General features: G+C 40.4%; 1 protein-coding gene, 1 long non-coding RNA gene and 1 other non-coding gene across 9 annotated transcripts in view; 2 read left to right on the forward strand and 1 right to left on the reverse strand.

Annotated features, from left to right (window-relative positions):
* LOC110875657 lies at positions 1–3,189 on the reverse strand. Of its 7 annotated transcripts, none has more exons than XR_004859721.1 (7): positions 3,015–3,189; positions 2,837–2,913; positions 2,488–2,598; positions 1,697–2,333; positions 1,063–1,254; positions 477–691; positions 1–395 (listed from the first exon to the last, which is right to left on the reverse strand). XR_004859721.1 is itself a non-coding variant. In XM_035974131.1 (7 exons), the coding sequence occupies exons 1-5, from the start codon at positions 3,030–3,032 to the stop codon at positions 1,160–1,162; spliced, it is 453 nt and encodes a 150-aa protein (XP_035830024.1). In that variant the 5' UTR covers positions 3,033–3,189; the 3' UTR covers positions 1–388; positions 477–691; positions 1,063–1,159. The 7 variants fall into 7 exon arrangements, 3 of the variants coding, with proteins under 3 accessions (XP_035830024.1, XP_035830021.1, XP_035830026.1); XR_004859722.1 differs by having other exon boundaries at positions 1,697–1,845; positions 2,212–2,333; positions 2,837–3,187; XM_035974131.1 differs by lacking the exon at positions 2,488–2,598 and having other exon boundaries at positions 1–388; positions 1,697–1,837; positions 2,212–2,333.
* Positions 3,071–22,617, forward strand: part of LOC118479559 — a 25,127-nt gene continuing 5,580 nt past the window's right edge. Inside the window, exon 1 of the long non-coding RNA XR_004859723.1 lies at positions 3,071–3,190. This is a non-coding gene — a long non-coding RNA (uncharacterized LOC118479559). The remainder of the gene's footprint in view (positions 3,191–22,617) is intronic.
* Positions 21,619–21,725, forward strand: LOC118482873. The gene has a single exon (XR_004869093.1). It is a non-coding gene; the product is annotated as a small nucleolar RNA R71 (small nucleolar RNA).

Genomic DNA, 22,617 nt, shown 5'->3' on the forward strand with positions numbered 1-22,617 from the left:
TTTTTCTTTTCACGCCTCTTTAACACGACAATCTTATATTTTTCCATTTATCAAATAGATAAGGCTTGACATGAATATGAGAACATATTGTACACTTGAAACTGGCATCGAAGCAGAGCATAGCCTAACCTAACCACCATGAGACCTACATAGAAATCTGTCTTCAACTCCATTCGACCTGTTATCCTATGATATATTCTTCCACTTGGGAAACAACCCACCAATAACTCGATCAGCTTCCGAAAGGGAGTATTATAGCACTTAAAAGGCCTTTCGTTTCTGCGCCGTCATAGCCTCCGGCATGCTAGTAGGAACACCTCATTTTTCTGTCCAATGCCTAACCCAATGCTAATAGCAGGAGTCAGCGTTGGGTATGTGCTTCATTACACTGTAAACTATGATTACAACGTCATACCCTTGTGCTGTCAAATGAGCTAAACTATGTGAGTTTATTAGTGAGCTATATAAGTACATACCTGGTGTTTGGAAAAGCTGTCGTTTTGCGAATGCGTGTTCATCTTCAGTTGCAGTTGCAGCTGGTGTGTTAGGAATTGGAGTTGCTTGAGTCGCAGCTGAGGTGGATTTGACAGGTGGTGTGCCAACGGTATTTGTTGTTTCGGCATTTCTATTGAAGACCCCGTTGACAATGGATTTTATGGCACCTCTATTGTCTTTTAAGGACTAAAGGCGTCTGATGTCAAAAGGAAATGGCAAAACGAAAGGAGCATAGTAAAACTACTATGCTAGCATATTCTTTCAAAAAATGTACAAACTGCAAAAGCAGAGGCTCTAACATGCAAGCACTAATACCAAAAGACGTCTGTTAGGTTTTTTGAGTTTATCAAAAAATGTACAAATGATAAAAATAGAGGCACTAATACCATGCTTTAGGATAGTTGAATGTGATATAGAATCTTTTTATATTAAGAATAAAAAGGTGGATAATCTTCATATTTTTATTAATATTATAAGTGGTCATGATATATTCAAAAAACCCAACATAATTCTACATATTTAGCATCACCAAAAGGATTGATAACTCCCTCATGATCAGAAAACTACCTTGTTCTTGCCAACCGTCTCGCCATAAACTTATGCCGCAGAATCCGTTTTTCGGCACTATCGTACTCAAATTCGTCAAAATCGGAGCCGCAGAATCTCACTCGAATCTTCTTTCAGCATCTTTGTTAGGCACGTTGACCGAAAACAACACCACTCCTCCAACCACCGCAGACGCGAGTTCTTCGATAACACCTTTAGATTATAACAATAAACAATTTATATCCATCCACAATAATTATATTTAGAGAATTATGTTGTCCCTAATCCGCAGAACGACATATAATGCTTATTAGACGTGGTCAAACTAACAATGTAAACGATTATATACATTTTAAAGACATGGTCAAACTAACGATGTAAAGGATTATATATTATGTGCCAAGGATAGCATAGTAAACGACTATATACTTTGCATGACCCATCTTTAAAGATAAAAAAGATTCTATAAACATATTATTTTCTAAAAAGTTTCATGATCTCAGTTCTTAATCTTGACATAAAAGAAAAAGACACACCGAGACTTTAAAACGAATCAATTCAACCACATGTGAAGTGAATTTTTTCATTGAGGCATTAAAGCAAACACCTTGCATGCATTAAAACCATCAAATTTTGTTAAAAAAACGAAGCTCACCGGGCAACTCCCATGGATCACATTTGGACGTTTCTACCAACGGAATCACTTCAAGTTTGATTTCAAGCCCTTGGACCTTCCCTTTAAGGTAATAACCAATCAATTCTTCATCCACCAGATGAATTGGACACCTATTAAAATCTGAAAATCTAAAAATAAACACTTTCTTAAACACATAATATATTTTCAAGAATTGCAAGCAAGTTCCATAAAATGCTTCTGTTGTTCAACACGATCATCTTGTTCAAAACCTTATTGAATTCGGTTCGATCAAACCTCCGCCCAAACACCCAACTGACCAATTTCTATAAAAATTATTGAAATAGAACAAAAAAAAAAAAAACAGAATTTTTAAAACAAATGAAGCACAAAAGATCTTTAGGTCTACAATATTAGCAAAAAACAGCTGCTTGAAGCTTTTTCGTCCTGGATTGGGTTGTAGACCTAAAGTCTTTTTTTCTTCATTCATTTTAAGTTGCAATTCGGGCATTCTGATTGTGTCACAGCAACCCCACCGTCATCAACCAACATTGTAGAACGATCTTTAAACGGGCAGTAGAACTTATCAGACTCCATGATCACAGACTCGCACAGAATGCTCTTCCATCTTTCCAAGACTTCCTTTGGAACAATGGATCTGCAATTCAGGTCAGGACACTCAGCCCTATTATTATTTGCATCGGAAAAGTAAGACTAAATATAATAATAAAAAAAATTAAAAGAAAGTTCTTGATGAAACCCTACTCTTGATGAGCATCATATTTTCATGAAAAAATTAATCTTTTTGGTACCTTGATGTTATGATGATTGGGTTTCTCTTCATGCTTTTACATCAAGCTCTCAAGCTCAAGCTTATTTCAGAAATATTTGATCTCCATTTTTCAACTACTTATCGAGCTCAACTACAATTTTCACGATTTGTAAAACCCAAATGAAGTCAAGTTCAAATAATGCATGTATATTAACTTATTAAGAAACTTAAGTTCAAAATCTTAAAGCTTTATGGATGACACTTTATGTAAAGAAACACACACACTTTAACACCCGACCTCCTGTTGAGTTTTCACTCTCGGAACCAAGAAAAAATATGTATGCTACGAAGCATAAAACGTAAAATTAAATGAAAAAGTAGTGGATTACCTCAAACAATCAATGATCTTCGTCATAGAACTTAGAAGTTGAAACGGCCGCCGGCAACGACTTACTTCCGCCCTACACTGCCACAGTCTCCAAGCCTCAGATCACCCCAAAATTAGGGTTTACATCACCATCATCAAGTAAAACAACATCAGATATCATCCATAAAATTAGGGCTTACATCAAGAGCGCACAACATCGAACCAACATAACTCTAAACAAAAGAGCCGGTGGCCCGTTTCAACTTCTAAATAAGAACTCACAACTACCGCTCAACCACCGGAGCTCCGGTGAACGCCATTGCGCTTTGCGGCAGCGATATCGGACTGAAAAATGTGACAACCCTCACAATTACAGGTATCCGTACACTTAATTAATATTTAATTTGTGCTTAATGATTGTGCTTGATTACAACTGTGATTAAACTGTTTTCTGATTTCTGTTACATACATACATATGCATCACATTTCATACTATCACTCCATTTATTTCACACAAACTTTAGTGACAAACTTGATGCACAAAGCACAGTTAGCACACTGAGCGGATAACCCAGAAAACATGCTGACAATGCCAGCACCTAGACAGACAATGTTTTTGAGGCCAGTATGAGCCAGAGACAGGGTACTACACTAGTAGGGAGTGTAGGGAAGTGAGGACCATAAAACCGCGTCACTAGGTGATAGTTATAGTGTCGGGAAGTGCCTAAAACACACTCTGAATGCAGAATTCTGCACTTAATAACAAAATTCAGCATTTAACTATGTTAGTAATGTGCAAAAACTTGACAAAATTGTCCTGTATACTTTCCAAAGTGTCGGGAATTAAAAGTGTCACAAAAAGTATTATAAAAGACACCTTACGGATTAATTAAGCACTTTAACGGGACAGTATCAAACCAAACAACCGGACATTACCCGGAACACCAAAATAATGCTAGAAACATTGTTTTTCTATTTCTGAGCTAGTTAGGGTCCTCGAACACCCTAACACACAATATATTGCATAAATACACATAAAGCACTAACTAAATTACTTAATATCTAACTAACTAAGTTAACCACCATTGAAACTCAACTAAACCAACCCCCCCTCCATAACTGGTTGTGAAGTGGGCCCCCACCACTTGATTTTCTTGATTAGTATAATGGATTTGTATGTACTTATGGGGAGCATTAGACCTAATGGACAAAGAAGTGTTGGAGGACCATTACTTAAAGACCTTAAGACATAGCCATTTCTCATTCACAAACACACCAACACTTCAAACACTCTCTCCCTCTCCTCTATCTCGGCCGTGAGCCACCACTATCATCACCATCATCATCCAATCACTTTCAACCATTCTAAGAGCATCCATAGGTGTTAAAGTGCAAACAACTAAGCTCGGTGTGTTCGGAAGCTCAAGGACCTATCTTATCTTCTTTTAACCACCACATTTCGTCACTTGAACTCCCTAGCCTTGAGCTAGTGGTAAGTCTCTTGAATCTTCATCCACTTCATGTTTTTGATGGTTAATAGTTAAAGTATGATGAAATCTCAAGAAACACTAAAGACCATAAACAAAGTCTTGAACATAAACTAACTTGGTGATGAAGTATTGTTAAAATGATTAAGAAATCATGATATTCATGTGTGGTGATGCTTGTTGGTTATTGTTTACTCATGTAGTTGATATGGATCATCATATGGTCTTGCTAGATCATGATTAAAAACATGATCTAGCAAGATGAGAAAGTAAAAATGTTGTAGGATGATGGAATCATCCACACATAAACTATGAACTTGAATGAATGAATGTTTTCTTGAAAAATAAAGATCAAAGTAGGTTATAATCATGTAGATCTAAAGATTCATGAGTGGTTTTTCGAAAGAACCAAGTGAAAAATATAAGTTTCATTAAAGCTTGGATCCTACATAAACTAATCACATTTTTGGTGGATAAACAAGTGTAGAAACACTTGTATGACAAGAAAATTTCATGAGAAATATTTTTAGAAAATAAGTTTGGAAGTTGTAAACACTTAAACTCTTTAAAAATAAAGTTTTTAAAGAACTAATCACATTTTAAAAGATAACAAGACTTACTAAGTATGCTAGTAAGTTACTACCCATTTTTATAAAGTTTCAAGTTCATGAGTTTATAGTTTATGCTTGTTTTTGGCAAGTTTGGTAAGTAGAGGTTGTATGTTGTTGATTGAGAATTGTTTGAATGAATTTTTGAAAAGAAAATGATATGCTAGTAAGCATGGACACCTCCATTTACAAAGGAAACTCTGACGAAATTTTTCTAAAATTCCAACACTTAGAAAATATTTTTCTAGCAAGTGTTTATAAACATATTTTAACCTTGTTTTCAAAATAAACTTCGCCATGATTTTTATTACAAAAATACCAAGTGCCGGAGGTTGATTTTCGTAAATAAAATTTGATAAATATATATTTAGAATATATATTTTATACCAAAACTCTTCTGTGATTATTTGTTTATTTTGTGAACTAGTTATGTTATTTTTAGGATAAAATAACGTAACTTATGAATACCATGAAATTACGACTCCAAAATAATACCAAAACTCTCACGAAATAAATATTTAATGTTACACCCCGATTTCCACGTGTCTCACTGGTGGGCCCGGTGGGGGATTATCGTGACGTAGTTGGCAACATTATAGTCAAACCACACAATATATATGAATGCACAGCGGAAGCATAAAGATAAATATATTCCAACATTAAGTGTAATATCAATGTATCACCATTGTCGAAATAATAATCCACAGGGGATCAATAAAAATAACAAAAGTATTGTTCAACAGACTTCAGGCATCTTAAGCTTGCGAGACTTCTAATGATGCTAAGGAGAAATCCCAGCCAATTACGCATAGTACCTGCATTTAGTCTTTTTGGGAAAATACGTCAGTTTACACTGGTAAATATATTCAACTGACACTTTTGTAAAATGTATAATAAAATTGGTTTAAATGCTCAAGGCACAAACTCTTTATAACTTGGGATAATTTATAATCAAATCTTGTAAAGAATTACATGTTACTATGCGTTCGGTCGCCCGGGTCGTGCCGGGTTAAAGTTTAATAGACACACTACATAGCATAAAACCGTGGCGGGTAACCAACGGCTACACTTTTATAGTTATGGACATAATGCCGGGTGTACGCCTACACCGGGATGTCAAGGTCGTGGCCATTCGTAAATGCTGCCAAGGATATCCGGGACATGGTCATTAAGCCCCCAAAGGCGTAAAGCCAACAAAACAAGTTTTTAAACGGGTCACATTGATAATACCCAACTACTAATGAGTTGGGGTCAATTGCCCGACCAAGCGGTATTTTAGATACCGTAACCCAAGCCCGTATAACGGAAAATAAGTTAAAAGTATTTACCTTTGCAAGTATAATTCCTTAAATTGAAATAAATTGCAGATAGCTTTTACTGGTCCCCTAATCTGGAACGAAGGTTTAATTTAACCTATTAGAATCCTAACGGGTCTTTAATTTAGCCGCAGCTTAGACCGGTCGGTTTCAAAGTATAGTTACGGTTTAATCGCGTGAAAGGCGAAAACCGTGAATGGAGTGTGATTTTGACCCAACAAGTTTGAAGACTTGTTTTATATGGGTATGATAGTCATACTCTGGATTTTGTGGTCAAAACAATACGGTTTGACCCGTTTCGGCTAATTTATGTAAACTAGTTACATAAGCCGAACCGTGCGCACAAAAGGCGCAACGCGTAACCGTAAGAGTCCTACACTGTTTTCCTAAGTCAACATGCTTTAAAGAGGTTGTGGTATCAGTAGGATACCTTCCATAATGCCCGTAACGAGTTTAAGTTGATATTATGCCCCTCAGGGGTATTTCAGTCTTTTTAAAGATTATAAAAGGGGTTTCTGAGTTCTACAGGAAATCTGAATTTCCTGAACAGTTTATAAAGTCTAAAATACTTTATTTATTATTGAAAATCAGTAGCAACTGGAATCGGGTCAAAAGACCTTGTAGAACTCAAGTTATGGCCGAAAAGGGTATATTCGGTATTTACCGAACCGTTGCCATAACCGCAGGTTATGAGCAGGTTAAAAATAATTAAAAATCTTTAAAAATCCCAAAATATTATTTTACATCAGTGAGTAAAAGTTTTGGTGTCGAAATCCGGGTTTAGATAGGCGTTATGCTAATTGCGCTATTTAATTACTAAAGTTTCGTAATTTGCGCTATTTAGCATAACTCCTATTCTGGACCTTGGATTGACATGAAATTTTAGGGACATGCTTAGAAATCAGTAACTAAGGTTATGATTCTTTCACATGTCCGAAATTCTTGTTTTAAATTAAAAAGGGCGTTACGGTCAACTTTTAAGCATTTAACGGAAATGTGTAAAAGACTCGGACAAACAACGAACCGGTCACAGAGGGTTATACCATCATGTAACCTGGTCCTAAGAGAGTTCTAAGGCATATCTAAATCAAACTTTAACGGGTCAGAACTGAAGTCAATGCAAAAGTCAAACTTTTGCGACTTTCGGCTCCGAACCAGGTCTAAACGGAAAATGGTCGGATCAAACAAGCTTAAATTAGTTTATATACTTATTATCATGTTTTATGAGTGTTCAAACAGGTTACATATCATCTACATTACAGATTATGCAAGAAATCGCAAAATGACACTTCTGTTGACTTTTTCTAAGCACGTTTGACTCGATATTTGATCTAGTTAGAGTGGGAATCAGAGGGTGCCCTTTTAGGGGTTTAATGCCCACATGATTACCATCATATAACTATCTTTGATTCGACAAATCACAGGACCATTCGTGATTTATCGCAAAGTCAATCGTTAATTACGACGGATTGACTTTTAGGCTAAAACTATGGAAAAACGAAACCACAAAGGGTTAGGCAACTTACAGAAGCTTGGTGCACGACTAAGAATGATAGAGGAATGCTTGAGAGCTCCAAGAATGATCAGAAGGCAGGTTTTGAGGTGTGATTCAATTGTGCACAATGCATTGGCTTTTATAGTGAGATATTGAGCTTACGATCATCACAACTCACCCTACATTGAGTCATGGATGATCAGCAGGTGGCCCTTGGTGCTAGGGGGCAAGTAGAGGGCGCCCATGCTTCAATTAATGCTCACAAGTACGTTCACAAGCTAAATCATTGAATCTGTCCAAAGTTTCTGCATCTGGGACTCGTACGCGACCCGCATTAGGATCATGCAACATGGACGCGGGCCGCCTGGATCTTCATGTCAGGAAACGTATCTATAGGTGGCTCGCGGCCCGCATTGACTTGCTTGTTTCACTCAGGCGGGCCGCCTGAGGCCTGAATTTCAAGATTTTCAAATCTTTTGTAATGATTAACTTGATCTTTTGGTTTCGAAGGGGTAACTTTGCGATTTGGCCCTTGATTATTTGCCGTTAAGGGCCTCGTGCCTTTTACCCGCACTGTTAAGTCCCCGGTTAGTTTAATTACTATCCGAAAAGCCTTAACTTTTATTATTGACGCTTTTAACCCCTTTCATACGAATTTGATCATAACTTTCTCGTTCTAAAACGGAACTTCGCGAAATTTATATAATATATTCTAGTGAGTATTTTTTACTGTTACAAAGCCTCGGGTTCGTCAAAGGGTCACTCAGTGGTATAATTAAACATGTTGACACAGTTAACCCCTGTAGCTTGTAATCTCTCACTTTCTTCCGCGTTTCGCTCCGTACGATCCATGATTTATTCGTTTGAAGGTACGAGCATCGTTTAGGGTTACTATACAGTATATTTACCCTTTGTTGACATTTATAACCCTCAAATTTACATACTTTCAAGGTTTGTCAACTTTAGTCCTTTATTTAATATTTAATGCCATGTGTAAACTCATGACACATGTTAACACATTATTGGACACAAAATTTCGAGGTGTTACATCCTCACCCCCTTAAAATAAATCTCGACCCGAGATTTACTCAAACAAATAAGGGTATTTTTCTTTCATTGTGGATTCAACCTCCCACGTGAATTCGGGACCTCTACGGGCATCCCACTTGACCTTTACTATAGGTACATGCTTCCTTTGAAGCTTCTTTACCTGTCGATCTTCAATCGACAAAGGCTTCTCCACAAATTTCAAGCTCTCATCTGTATGCACATCTGTGTGTGGGACCACCAATGATTCATCAGCAAAGCACTTCTTTAGATTGCAGATGTGGAACACATTGTGAATTCCATTGAGCTCTTCTGACAAGTTTAACTTATAGGCAACTGACCCGACACGTTCGATAACCTCGAAAGGTCCTATGTATCTCGGGCTTAGTTTGCCTTTCTTACCGAAACGCATCACCCCCTTCCAGGGTGATACTTTAAGTAACACTTTTTCACCTACTTCGAAGTGAAAATCTTTACGCTTTGGATCCGCGTAACTCTTCTGCCTATCTCGGGCAGCTTTGAGACGGTCTCGAATCTGGACAATCTTGTCTGTCGTCTCGAAAACTATCTCTGGTCCTGATAATTGGACATCTCCAACTTCCGCCAACAAACAGGCGATCTACACTTTCTACCGTATAATGCCTTGAAAGGCGCAGCCTTAATGCTGGAATGGTAGCTATTGTTGTAGGAGAATTCGATTAATGGTAGGTTCTTATCCCAACTACCACCCAAATCGATAGCACATGCACGTAGCATGTCTTCCAACGTCTGAATAGTACGCTCACTCTGACCGTCTATCTGAGGATGGTAAGCCGTACTAAAATTCAAACGTGTGCCCAAAGATTGCTGGAAACTCTTCCAGAAATGCGACGTGTATCTAGTATCCCGGTCAGAGATAATAGACACAGGTATGCCATGTAAGGCTACAATCTTATCAACGTATAACTGGGCTAACATGTCGGAGCTATAAGTCTCCTTGATGGGTAAGAAATGAGCTGACTTAGTCAGTCTATCGACTATAACCCATATTGTGTCATTTCCTTTCCTTGTCTTGGGTAACTTGGTAATAAAATCCATAGTTACACATTCCCACTTCCATTCAGGAAGTTCAGGCTGTTGTAGCAAGCCAGATGGCTTTTGATGCTCAGCCTTGACTTGCGCACAAGTTAAGCATTTTGCTACATAAGCGGCTACAGACTTTTTCAAGCCTATCCACCAATAATTTGCCTTTAGATCCTGATACATCTTATCAGCTCCAAGGTGGACAGAATATTTGGAACTATGGGCTTCCTGGAGGATAACATCTCGTAGTCCTCCATAAATTGGAACCCATATTCGTCCATTTAATCGTAAAATTCCGTCCTTGCTAAGAGTTAACTGCTCCTCAGTTACTCCTAACTTTTCCTTAGGATAGTTAGCTTCCAACACAGCTTCTCGCTGTGCAGCTAACAACCTTTCAATCAAATTATTCTTCACTTCAATGCTCTTGGCATTGATTCGGATGGGTTTCACCCTCTCCTTTCGGCTTAAGGCATCAGCGACTACATTTGCCTTGCCGGGATGATATCTGATTTCACAATCATAATCATTTAAAGTCTCCATCCAACGGCGTTGCCTCATGTTTAGCTCCTTCTGATTAAACAGATGTTGAAGGCTCTTGTGATCAGAATAGATCACAAACTTGATACCATACAGATAATGCCTCCACAGTTTTAGTGCGAACACAACGGCACCCAGCTCCAAGTCATGGGTGGTGTAATTCTTCTCGTGCACCTTTAACTGTCTCGAAGCATAGGCAATAACTTTGCCTTTCTGCATGAGCACACATCCCATGCAAGTGTGTGACGCGTCGCAGTAAACCATGAACTCTTCGGTACCTTCTGGTAGTGTCAGTACAGGAGCGTTGCTCAACTTTTGCTTCAGAATATCAAAGGACTCTTGCTGCTTAGGGCCCCAAACAAATTTTATCTTCTTCTTGGTCAGGGAAGTTAAGAGCGCAGCAATCCTTGAAAAATTTTCAATAAAACGCCTGTAATATCCTGCTAACCCCAGGAAACTACGAATCTCAGTAGGCGTCTTTGGCTCTTGCCAATTCATGACAGCTTCTACTTTAGCGGGATCCACCTGGATACCACGCTCGCTGACAATGTGTCCTAGAAATTGGACTTCTCGTAGCCAGAATTCGCACTTGGAGAATTTGGCATAGAGTTTCTCATGATGTAGAAGTTTGAGAATACAGCGAAGGTGTTTCTCATGGTCAGCTTGGTTCTTTGAGTATATAAGAATGTTGTCGATGAAAACGATGACGAACTTGTCTAAGTACGGCTTGTAGACGCGATTCATGAGATCCATGAACGCAGCCGGTGCATTAGTGAGCCCAAAAGGCATCACTAGGAACTCGTAGTGACCGTAACGAGTCCTAAATGCGGTTTTATGTACGTCTTCATCTCTGACTTTCAGTTGATGGTAGCCTGACCTCAAGTCAATCTTCGAAAAGTAACTTGCCCCTTGTAACTGATCGAACAAATCGTCGATCCTCGGCAAGGGATATCTATTCTTTATCGTGACCTTATTAAGCTCGCGATAATCGATGCACAGACGCATCGATCCGTTCTTCTTCTTAACAAACAGGACAGGTGCTCCCCAGGGAGACGAACTAGGTTTGATGAAACCTTTAGCTAATAGTTCATCCAGCTGGGTCCTCAACTCCTTCATTTCGGTTGGTGCTAGCCTGTAAGGTGCTCTAGCAATAGGTGCTGCTCCAGGGATGATATCGATCCTGAATTCCACTTGCCTATCTGGTGGCAAACCAGGTAGATCCTCAGGGAAAACTTCTGGATATTCCGAAATGACGGGAATGTCTTCTATCTTCGGTTTAGGCTCTTCAATAATCACCTGTGCCATGTAAATGACACAACCTTTCTTTAGACATTTTGAAGCCTTGAGCATAGTCACTTGCTCAGGCAATCGGTACTGGGTATCTCCCCGAATGGTAAGCGATTCACCAGACGGAGTCTTTATCACCACTTGCTTTCTGTTGCAGACGATTTGGGTCTGGTTGTGAGATAACCAGTCCATACCCAATACTAGGTCAAAACCGGCCAATTTAAAGGGAAGTAGAGATAGAGGAAAAGAGTGATTCTTAATGGATATCACACATCCATCTAACACAGTGGAGACGGTTTCTATGGTTCCATCTGCTAGCTCTACCTCGTAATTCACATTTAAGGTTTTGACAGGCATATTCAACAATTTGCAAAATTTATGATCTACGAAAGACTTATCAGCGCCCGAATCAAAATGTACTCTTGCAAAGATATCATTTACGAGAAAAGTACCTGTGATCACGTTATCATCCAGCACTGCTTCTTTTGCCTCCATCCTGAAGACTCTTGCGTTGGTCTTCTTGGCCTCTTCCGGCTTCTTGGCATATTTAGGGCAGTTGCTTTTAATGTGCCCTTTCTCGCTGCAGTTATAGCAGGTTGCAAATTTTTTCTTCTTGCAGTCCACGGTCTTGTGGTCCTTGGACTTGCACAACCCGCAAGCATACGACTTCGACTGAGTCTGCGAGTTTGATTCGAGCCTACACTTTCCAAAGTGATGTCTCTTGCAAGTCTTGCACTTGGGCTTCTCACCAGACTGTTGCCCATCCTTCCTTGGCTCCGACCCCCTCTTGTTATCACCGTTTCCACGGTGCTTCTTGCCCGACCTCCGTGAAGTATCATCTTCACGCTTTCTCTTTTCAGCCTCTTTGTTCCTCAGCGATCTTTGTCAGACCGCATCAAGAGTGAGGGACAAAGATATGTCGGCTACAGATCGAAAGGTCGCTGGCCGAGAGGCCTTTACGCTTGCCTTTATTTCGGGGGCTAACCCACCGATGAAACGAGCAATTCTCTTTGGCTCCGGGGTTACCAGATATGGAACCAACCGGGACATCGTGTTGAAGCTCGTTAGGTAAGCTTGGCAGTCAAGGTTTGTCATCACCAAGGACAGGAAGTCAGTCTCTATCTTTTCAACCTCATGTTGAGGGCAGTAATTCTCCTTGATGAGAGAAACGAATTCCTCCCATGTCATGCTGTATAGAACAGCCTTTCCCGAGGCCTGAACCAACGACCTCCACCAAGCCAGGGCCTCGCCCTTGAATGATTGTGACACATACTTTACCACATCTCTTTCTGCACAGCCGCTGATGTCCACCACGGTGTCCATCTCGTCAAGCCACGTCATACAATCGACTGCGCCTTTCTCCCCAGTGAAGTCTCGGGGCTTACAAGATACAAAATACTTGTAGGTACAGCCCCTGGCGCGAGACGCATCAGTATACACTCTCTCTTGACGGACACTGTTTTCATTGGACGAGTGATTATCATCGTCCTTTTTAGGCTTTGGCGGTGGTTTGCTGTGAGATTTTGAGTGGGTTTTCGGCTTGGAGTGTGGTTTGGATATGGTTCTGCTCCGAGATTCAGTATATTCCTCATATTGTCGATCCAGAGCTGCCTTAACAGCATTGCGACAAGAGCTTTCAGTTCTGCGCCCGTCAAATGAACCTGGGCGTTATCATATTCGTCTTCTTTCGAGTGGCTATTTTCTCCACTAGGATCAGCCATGGTAACTTGAATCTGTTACAGAAGATAACGAAAATTTTATTTAGGAGTTTATTATGGAATTGTCTTTCATGGTAATTCATTAACCATGGTAACAGAGACCATATCTGGTTAATTTGTTACTCACTTTTATTTAGGATTTGAACATAATTATCCTAATTACAAACAATATTGCTAGTGGCATAAAAGCCTAGTCACGAGGACGTTTTTATAATATTAGCCGAGATTACAGAGAATCAAGGTATGAAGGTTTGAACCGTAGTCCTTTTACCCTTTCTGACAGGGAGTCATAGACCACCACTGTCTTTTGTCTTATATGACAATAATTATGGCTCGTAGGCACTACATCACTAATGGATGTTTAATAAGTTTGGCCCGTAGGCACTACATCACTAATGGATGCTTAACAAGTGATCATCTTTATTGATGATTTAACCTATGATTTATAAATCATTTATTTGGGCTTTGAAATCCTTAGAAGGATTTTTATACAGAATGACGCGTGCGGTTTTTTTTTTAACGAATCACATCTGCCATGAATGTTAACATGATTACAGAGGTTAACAGGGAATCTGAATCTTTTAATCAGGTCTTACCATCTTGGCCGGATCTTTATAAAGACACCTGGCTAGGTTTCACTCTTAAGATTCTTTATTTAGGCAGATTTAAATTTAAAAGGAATGATTTTGATTTATTTCATATATAGTAATAACAAAAATGAAATTTATAACATAACATTCCATAAACTTCGAATACGATTACACGCTGCCCTAAACGGGACTTTATAATTAAATAACTACCTACGCAGAGGTTTATAGAAAAACAAGTCCACGCAGGGACCAACACAATATAGATGTCCGCACAGGGACTATAAAGATAAGTCCACGTAGGGACTGAAATACGATAAATGTCCACGCAGGGACTAAATTGCAAATACAACATTACATAAGGAGACTAATGGTCTCGTTTCTTCCTTCCCTTCAGTAGGTTTGCTAAGCCTTTGAGAAATCCGTGATTACTCTTACGTTCTTGTTCGAAGTCTCGTTCCACACGGTTTAAGCGGTGGAGTGTTTCTTCTTGCTCCGGTGGAGAAAAACGTGGCTGCTGTGCCGGTTGCTGAACCGGAGGTCTAGGAGGTATTGGATACCCATGAGCTGAGTAATCTGGTCTCCAAGAGGTTCCATGGAGAGCATTATAATTTGCCGCTACCACATATGGATCAGCATCATAGTTATAGTTGTAGTGCGTGTGAGTCGGCTGCTCAAACGGATTGTACGCCGTGGAAGCGCCGTACGCTGGTATCGGATTGTCATATCCGAACGGTGGCGGAGGTGGTGCAACTGGTGCAGAATTCACCTCTGTAGGGTGACCAGAAGGTTCCCCTAATTGTGGTTTTTCTTCAGGTACTGACGGAAAGTGACTCGCACTCGAGTGGCGAGGGGTGCTGAAATGAAATTCCCCTCCTCGGGTGGACATCCGTGCGCCTGATCTTCTTCGCCTTGGCAGATCTGGAATTACTGGTTGAACCGGTGGCGGTGGCGGTGGTATAACTGCCACAAACCGCGAATCCTCAGAAGGATCCTGTTGTTGCTGTTGATCATGTGGCGAGTAATGATGTGAAGGTGTAAAGTACCAATTACATTGGTCAAACCTCGCCTGGTAGCTATTGGGACCTTGATAGGGCGTTCCATGGAAGGATGACCCATCCGAGATCTCGACTGGATGATTGGGAGTACCCCTTGAAGGTTCGACAGGGTCTGTATCCTCGTCCATATCCACTGCATTATCTTCAGAAAAGTGGTCCTCTGGTCCTAAAGGGTTATACCCTATCGGCTCTTGGACATAATCCGCCGGGTTAAATTGTCCTATGAAGAAAGGTGAAGGATCGCCATAAGATCGGTGCGAAGCAGATCGCTGTAGAGGTATAAAGGATGGTTGAGGGTTATTGGGATTGTTTTCCGAGTCTGGTCCGAAAGAATGTCGGTATGAGGGTGTTGAGCTATGCGAGGTAGAATGTCTCGCAGGTTCAAAAAGGTTTCTCCTTCGTCTCTGTGGTTCCTCACTTCTTGTACTGGAAGGAGCTCGCATGTTCGAAGGTCCAGCCTCGTGATCATTGTGAGTAATGATCGTTCCTCTGCCTCTTCCTCCTCTTCCTCGTCTAATTGCAGGTAGCATATTTCCTGCTTTCAAAACTTTAAATAACAATAACCAATAAAAAGACAAACTTGGAATAACAATTCGAATTTGTCCTATGTTCTTGTCTAGACTCAAGTATGTGCAATTGTGTAACTGAGATTAAACACAAAGGCTAGTGTTTAATTCACTCAGTGTTGGCTCTGATACCAACCTGTCACACCCCAATTTCCACGTGTCTCACCGGTGGTCCCGGTGGGGGATTACCGTGACGTAGTTGGCAACATTATAGTCAAACCACACAATATATATGAATGCACAGCGGAAGCATAAAGATAAATATATTCCAACATTAAGTGTAATATCAATGTATCACCATTGTCGAAATAATAATCCACAGGGGATCAACAAAAATAACAAAAGTATTGTTCAACAGACTTCAGGTATCTTAAGCTTGCGAGACTTCTAATGATGCTAAGGAGAAATCCCAGCCAATTACGCATAGTACCTGCATTTAGTCTTTTTGGGAAAATACATCAGTTTACACTGGTAAATACATTCAACTGACACTTTTGTAAAATGTTTAATAAAATTGGTTTAAATGCTCAAGGCACAAACTCTTTATAACTTGGGATAATTTCTAATCAAATCTTGTAAAGAATTACATGTTACTATGCGTTCGGTCGCCCGGGTCGTGCCGGGTTAAAGTTTAATAGACACACCACATAGCATAAAACCGTGGCGGGTAACTAACGGCTACACTTTTATAGTTATGGACATAATGCCGGGTGTACGCCTACACCGGGATGTCAAGGTCGTGGCCATTCGTAAATGCTGCCAAGGATATCCGGGACATGGTCATTAAGCCTCCAAAGGCGTAAAGCCAACAAAACAAGTTTTTAAACGGGTCACATTGATAATACCCAACTACTAATGAGTTGGGGTCAATTGCCCGATGATGCGTGTTAGTGTATATATGTTTTTAGATATATATTTAAGCCCTTTTTACACTTTTAGCCAAGTTTTAAATTTATAAAACACGATATTTACTAACACTAAACACACATATGGGCAAGTGCACCCATCGTGGACGTAGTATAGTGTTGGTAAGATACCGAGGTCGTCCAAGGACACAAGAGCTTTTAATACCGGTTTATCCTCAACGTCTAATCAAATCAAAAAGGTTAGAAAAATGTTTTAAACTAAGAAAAATAAAAACTAACTAAATGCTGAAAATAAAAATAAAATAAAAACAGATAGACAAGATGAATCACTTGGATCCGACACGTGTATTAGTATAACCTTTGATTATTTTCGCACTTTTGCACTTGTTTAAGAGATTATCTTAGTTATTGTAGTAGGCCCCTCTTTTGAAGGCGACGTTACCCTCAACCCAGTAGTTTGAGTCAGCAAGGATACAATCCTAAAGGGTCGGATTATTGAAAGATAATGAATTAAGTTATTAATGCAAATTGTGGTAGGCCCCGCTTCTGGCGGTGACGTTACCCTCGGCTAAGTAGTCTGAGTCAGCAGGGATACAGTCCTAAATAGCCGGGTTATAGTATTAATAGTAGTTAACTTATGAGGGGGTCAAAGAGTTTGGATCCCCGCCATCCAATACCTATGGGCATTGAAGGAGATCCTACTAAATTTGACCCAGGTCCCAAGCAGGACCTCTAAACGCTGAACAAGGGCAAGACCCTTACCAAACCGTTCCCTTAACCCCCGACCAGGTAGCCAACATACCTCCATATAGACCGTGGAGATATGAATGGTGAAAATCTTTTATTTTATATAGACAGTAAAATAACGCCAAGACACCACGGACAAACGATAAGGAAAGATCACCTTCAACATAAGTAACTAGTTATTAAAGTCATTAATACAAAACCAAATAAAAAGTGCAAAAGATTAAAAATAAAAAGTATTATACTAAACACTTGTCTTCACCAAGTGATGTAAGAGACTTAGGCAAACATGGCCTTGATTGTCAAGAACTCTTACGATCAATCTTGGATCCCGAGACGACTCACACACTCTACGATGGACAATGGATGATGGTGGTGGATGATGGTGTTATGGTGGTGGTGGGTGGTGGATGAGGTGTGAGAGAGGTGGTGTGCCAAGGGATGAGAGAGAATGAATCCAAGCTCCTCTATTTATAGGCTGAACAGAAGGCTGGACACGGCCCCGTGTCCGCTGGACACGGCCCCGTGTCCGCTGGACACGGCCCCGTGCCCGCCTGACACTCTCTCTCTTCATTAATTGTAATTGCGAATTACAATTAATGCGCCTGCTGTACTTTCACCACGCCCCCGTGCTCGCTGGACACGGCCCCGTGGTGGGCAATGGAAGCTTCTACTGGTTTGTCTTTTCTGCTGCTTCCTGGGCACGCCCCCGTGTTCGCTGGACACGGGGCGTGTTCAGACTCTGTTTCCTTCTTTTTGCCTTGGGAGGTGCCGTTGAGGGTCCGGGCAGTCCACTTTTGTTCCTTTTCTTGTATTTATGGTAGAATTAGTGGTCTTTTTGCTTCTTTTGTGATTTTGAGCTCATTTCATCCTGAAAATACAAAAGGAAGACAAAAACACTCTTTTTCCAACATTAGTACTTAAAAAGGGTTAGTTTTATGCCTTAATTGATGTGTTTTATATGTTGCATTTTACACACATCAAATACCCCCACACTTGAACTTTTGCTTGTCCTCAAGCAAAACTCTTTAAATGTGGCTTACACTCCCAAATGGAATAGGTAGAAGAGAAGTTTTTTAGCTTGTCCTGGAGTGTCGGGAATCCAAGGTTTTTATAGGTTTTATTTTTAGTTATTTACAATCCTATTCGTTATGATTTATTTTGAACTTTTCACAAGATAAATTACTTATTCGGGCATAACATGTTTTATTAAAATTCCATTTATATACAAGTTCACATACCTCACGGGAGATCACTCAACACTCGGCCGAAGGTGTATATTTTAGTGAATCACTCGAGAGCGGCACGGAACTTACGTCTTTCCATAGGCTTGCCAAGCAATCAATCCTCCTCCTTTTTAACTTTTTACCTTTGTAAATATCAAGAGGACTTTTTGGGTGAAGGCTTGGGTTTTAAAGGTGGGTGGTTGGTTAGTGGTTAGTAAAAAAAAAGGGCGAAAATCGTAACAAGTGTCGGTTTTCGTAAAATACCTTGTTTTTAGTGACTTATTATTTTTGAAGTATTTCTCCAAACAAGCTTTTGTAGCTTTTGTTTGTTTTTGACTTCATATAAGATTTTTTTTTTTTTTTTGATGTCACATGAAAGGGCAAGTTGACGAAAAACCGAGCTTGTTACTAAAATAAAAGAAAAAAAATGAAAAAGGTTCTTGGTGGGTAAAAAAAAAATTGTTTTGGGGTAATGAAATGAAAGGTTTAGGCTCAAAGGGGTTTTCTAGGGGGATTTTTGGGTAGGTAAAAAAATGAAAAATAATGGTTTTGAAAAAAAAAATAGTTAGTCCTAATGCCTCCATCATTTACTTACTTGGGTTTAAGTTGGTAAGGACCGGGAATGTATTGTTGTGGCAAGTTCTAGATTTGTAAGGACCGAGCGGCTATTCACACAAGAAACGAAAAATGAGCATTTAATCTAAATATGTGTATTTTTATGCTCAATAAAGGCTCAAAACTCACTTTTGTGGGAATGGGTTTTTAATGTGACCAAGCATATATAATCGAATTTTAAACTAGACTTGTTATGCCGTTTCATAATTTTCTTATGTTGGTTCCTTTTTTTTTTTTTTCACGACGCTATCGGTTGTAAACTTGTAAAAAATATAACCTTTTTAGAACTTGTTATTCTTAACTTAAACCAAGACAAGTAAATAAAAAAAAAGAAAAAGTTTTTTGAAAAAAATTGGGGTGTTTAGCGGTTCCAATAGAGTTTTGTGTAAGGCTTGTGTTTAGGATTTTGCAAAATTTCAAGGTTTTAGCATCCCCCCCACACTTAAATTACACATTGTCCTCAATGTGTCCAAAAATAATATTTTTGGTTGATTAGAATGTATAAAAGTGTGTTAAAAAGCAAAGATTTATGTTACTGGCAGTCTGGACACGGCCCCGTGTTCACCGGGCACGGCCCCGTGGTCAAGTGCCAGTAACAAAAATTTCAGAATTGAAACAGAAGCCTGGACACGGGGGCGTGTCCGCTGAACACGGCCCGTGTCCAGTTACCTGAACTGGGTGATTTTTCTGCAGGGGTTCAGCACGGGGCCGTGTTGGTTGAGCACGGCCCGTGTTGAGCCTTCTGTGACGGAGATTTTTGTCGGGTTGCTCTGTTCTTCGTGCATGGTTCCATTTTTCTCGTTCCCTTTTTCATCCATTACCACCAGGAGTGTGTTTTATTCTGCAAAAATTAAAAGATTAAACTAAACTAAACTAAACTAAGGATAGATCCGCGGAATGCCTCCGTGGTGCGCCACGTTTATAAGGGTCCTTGGCTAGACCCGATTCCTGGTTATATCTCTTCTGAGTGGAGTGCCTTGCTTCCCAAGTTACACCGTCGGAGAGCGGCATCCAAGCTTGAATCAATAACCTTCATGTAATTGACTGGGTCGTCGTCCTCTATTTTCTTCCCAACTCCGAACTTCACCTCATCGTCCCCATACCTCAAAGTCAGTGTCCCTTCATTCATGTCTACCACTGCTTGTGCTGTGGCAAGGAAGGGTCTCCCTAGGATAAGGGGGACCTCGGTGTCTTCCTCCATGTCGAGTATGACAAAGTCAACGGGATAGACGAATTTGCTTACCCTTACCAAGACATTCTCGATGACACCTTGTGGGAATTTGACTGATCGATCAGCGAGTTGTATGCTTATTTTTGTAGGGCTCGTGGTTCCCAAGCCAAGCCTTTTGAACATTGATGAGGGCATGAGGTTAATGCTAGCCCCTAAGTCGGCCAAGGCATTGCGAACGGGTGATTCCCCTATTGAACATGGAATCGTGAAACTTCCGGGATCGATTTTCTTTTGGGGTAGTTTATTGAGTACGAGGGCAGAGCATTCTTCGCCTAAATTAACTAATTGCAAATTTTCAATTTTCTTTTTATGTGTAAGGAAGTCCCTCATAAATTTAGAGTATTTGGGTATTTGGGTTAGGACTTCGATAAAAGGAATATTGACATGCAATTGTTTTAACAAACTTTCGAATTTTGCGAATTGCTCATTGGTTTTTTGACGAATTAACCTACCGGGGTATGGAACTCGAGGAGCCTTGGTAGGTTCTGGTGATGGAGGAGAGTTCTTTTCCTGCAGATGTGTTGGCATTGTTTCTTCCGTTGGTTGAGTTACTTCTGCAGGCCCTACGGTGCGGTTTCGTAGTGTGATGAGGTGAACTTGCGCCTTTGGGTTTGTTTCGGTATTGCTAGGTAATGCGCCTTGCGGTCTCTCGGAAAAATTTTGTGCTAGTTGATTTATTTGTTTTTCTATGTTTTGAATGCTAGCTTGTTGATTCCTAAAATTAGATTCTAATTGTAGAAATCTTTCCGAGTTTTTCTTATCAGTGTCGGAGACGAGGCGAGATATAGTATCTTCGAGCCTTTCTCGTCCACCTTGTTGTTGAGTGAAATTTTGTGACTCATTTCTTGATTGCTGAAAGTTTGTTCGTTGGGTTTGTTGGTTACTACTATTGCCGGTTTCCCTCCAACCAAGGTTTGGGTGGTTTCGCCATCCTTGGTTGTAAGTTCCCGTTGGAGGACCCGACGGCCTAGGTCTATTATCAATGTAGTTTACCATTTCTTGTTGATCGTCCGTTTCTTTCATGCAACTCCAATTTTCATGTGACCCACCACACCCTTCACAAGCCATAACCGAGACTGTTTTTGTCATTTCTAGTTTTTTTATTTTTGAAGAAAGGGCCTCGATTTGGGCTTGTAAAGAGGTGCTTTCGTCGACCTTATGGGCGCCCGGGGCGATAGACTTATTTCCCCGGGGAGTGTGCCATTGAAAATTGGTTTGAGCAATTTCCTCAATTTGATTATATATTTCGTGTGGGCGTCGATTACCTAAAAGTCCCCCGGAGCTAGAATCAAGTGTCTGCCTAGTGTGTGGCAACAATCCATTGTAGAAAGTGGATACTTGTTGCCATATTGCGAGGCCATGATGGGGACACTTGCGTAATAGCTCCTTGAACCTTTCCCATGTTTCATACAAGGATTCCCCGTCCTCTTGTGAGTATGTATTAATTTCAGCCATTAATTTAGCAGTTTTAGAAGGAGGGAAATACTTATATAGAAACTTTTGGGCTAGTTCATCCCAGGTGTTTACCGATCCAGCTGGGAGGGTGTTGAGCCAAGCTTTCGCTCGGTCTTTTAGTGAGAACGGAAACATACGGAGGCGTATGGCGTCGTTTGATGCTCCATTGATCCGAAAGGTATCACATATTTCTAAGAAATTAGTTATATGTAGATGAGGATCCTCGTCCGCAAGCCCGTGGAAGGTTGCGGAGTTTTGGAGCATTTGTATCAAATGCGGTCGGAGCTCGAAGTTATTGGCTTCGACATTTGGAGCATTGATAGCGGCGCCTAGATTACCTACGGTGGGCCGTAGATAATCCATAAGGGTACGTTGGTCCGCCATTGGGGGTGGATCACCCGAAACCTTCTCTTGGTTTTTGGCTTTTAACCTTTTTCTGAGAAAGCGTTCGGGTTCTTCTAGCGGTTCTTTTATGTCTTTATTGGAACTGGAGCTCATACACTACGTGAGGATGGTGTCGGGTTCCAAGTCCTGCAATAAAAACAAAAAAAGAATGTCGGTCAGAAGGTTCACCACGACCCCGTGTTGAGCGAACACGGCCCCGTGGTCGGAAATACAGTGATTGTTTTCCAGATCCCAGTTACTGGAAGTTGGACACGGCCCCGTGTTGCACCGGCACGGCCCCGTGGTCAGCCTTCTGTAACTTGAAAAACAAAAACTGCCAGTAACTTTGCTGAGCACGGCCCGTGTCCGACCAGGCACGGCCACGTGCTGAGCTCTGCAGAAGCTAAAAATCTAAAAAAAATCCTAAAAAATAAAAAAAAAATAAAAAATATGATTAGGCCGTTGATTCCTAACTTTCTTAAAATCCTTGTGTCCCCGGCAGCGGCGCCAAAAA

Source organism: Helianthus annuus, chromosome 1 (genome assembly GCF_002127325.2).
Source record: "Helianthus annuus cultivar XRQ/B chromosome 1, HanXRQr2.0-SUNRISE, whole genome shotgun sequence".
NCBI lineage: Eukaryota > Viridiplantae > Streptophyta > Magnoliopsida > Asterales > Asteraceae > Helianthus > Helianthus annuus.

Bases quoted from the DNA above. Each gene is read 5' to 3' on its own strand.
- LOC110875657 (XM_035974131.1), bottom strand. The intron at 2,334-2,836 runs GTAATCCACTAC...CCTGAATTGCAG, and splicing joins AAGATCATTGATTGTTTGAG to ATCCATTGTTCCAAAGGAAG. The intron at 1,255-1,696 runs GTGAGCTTCGTT...TATAATCTAAAG, and splicing joins TGATCCATGGGAGTTGCCCG to GTGTTATCGAAGAACTCGCG.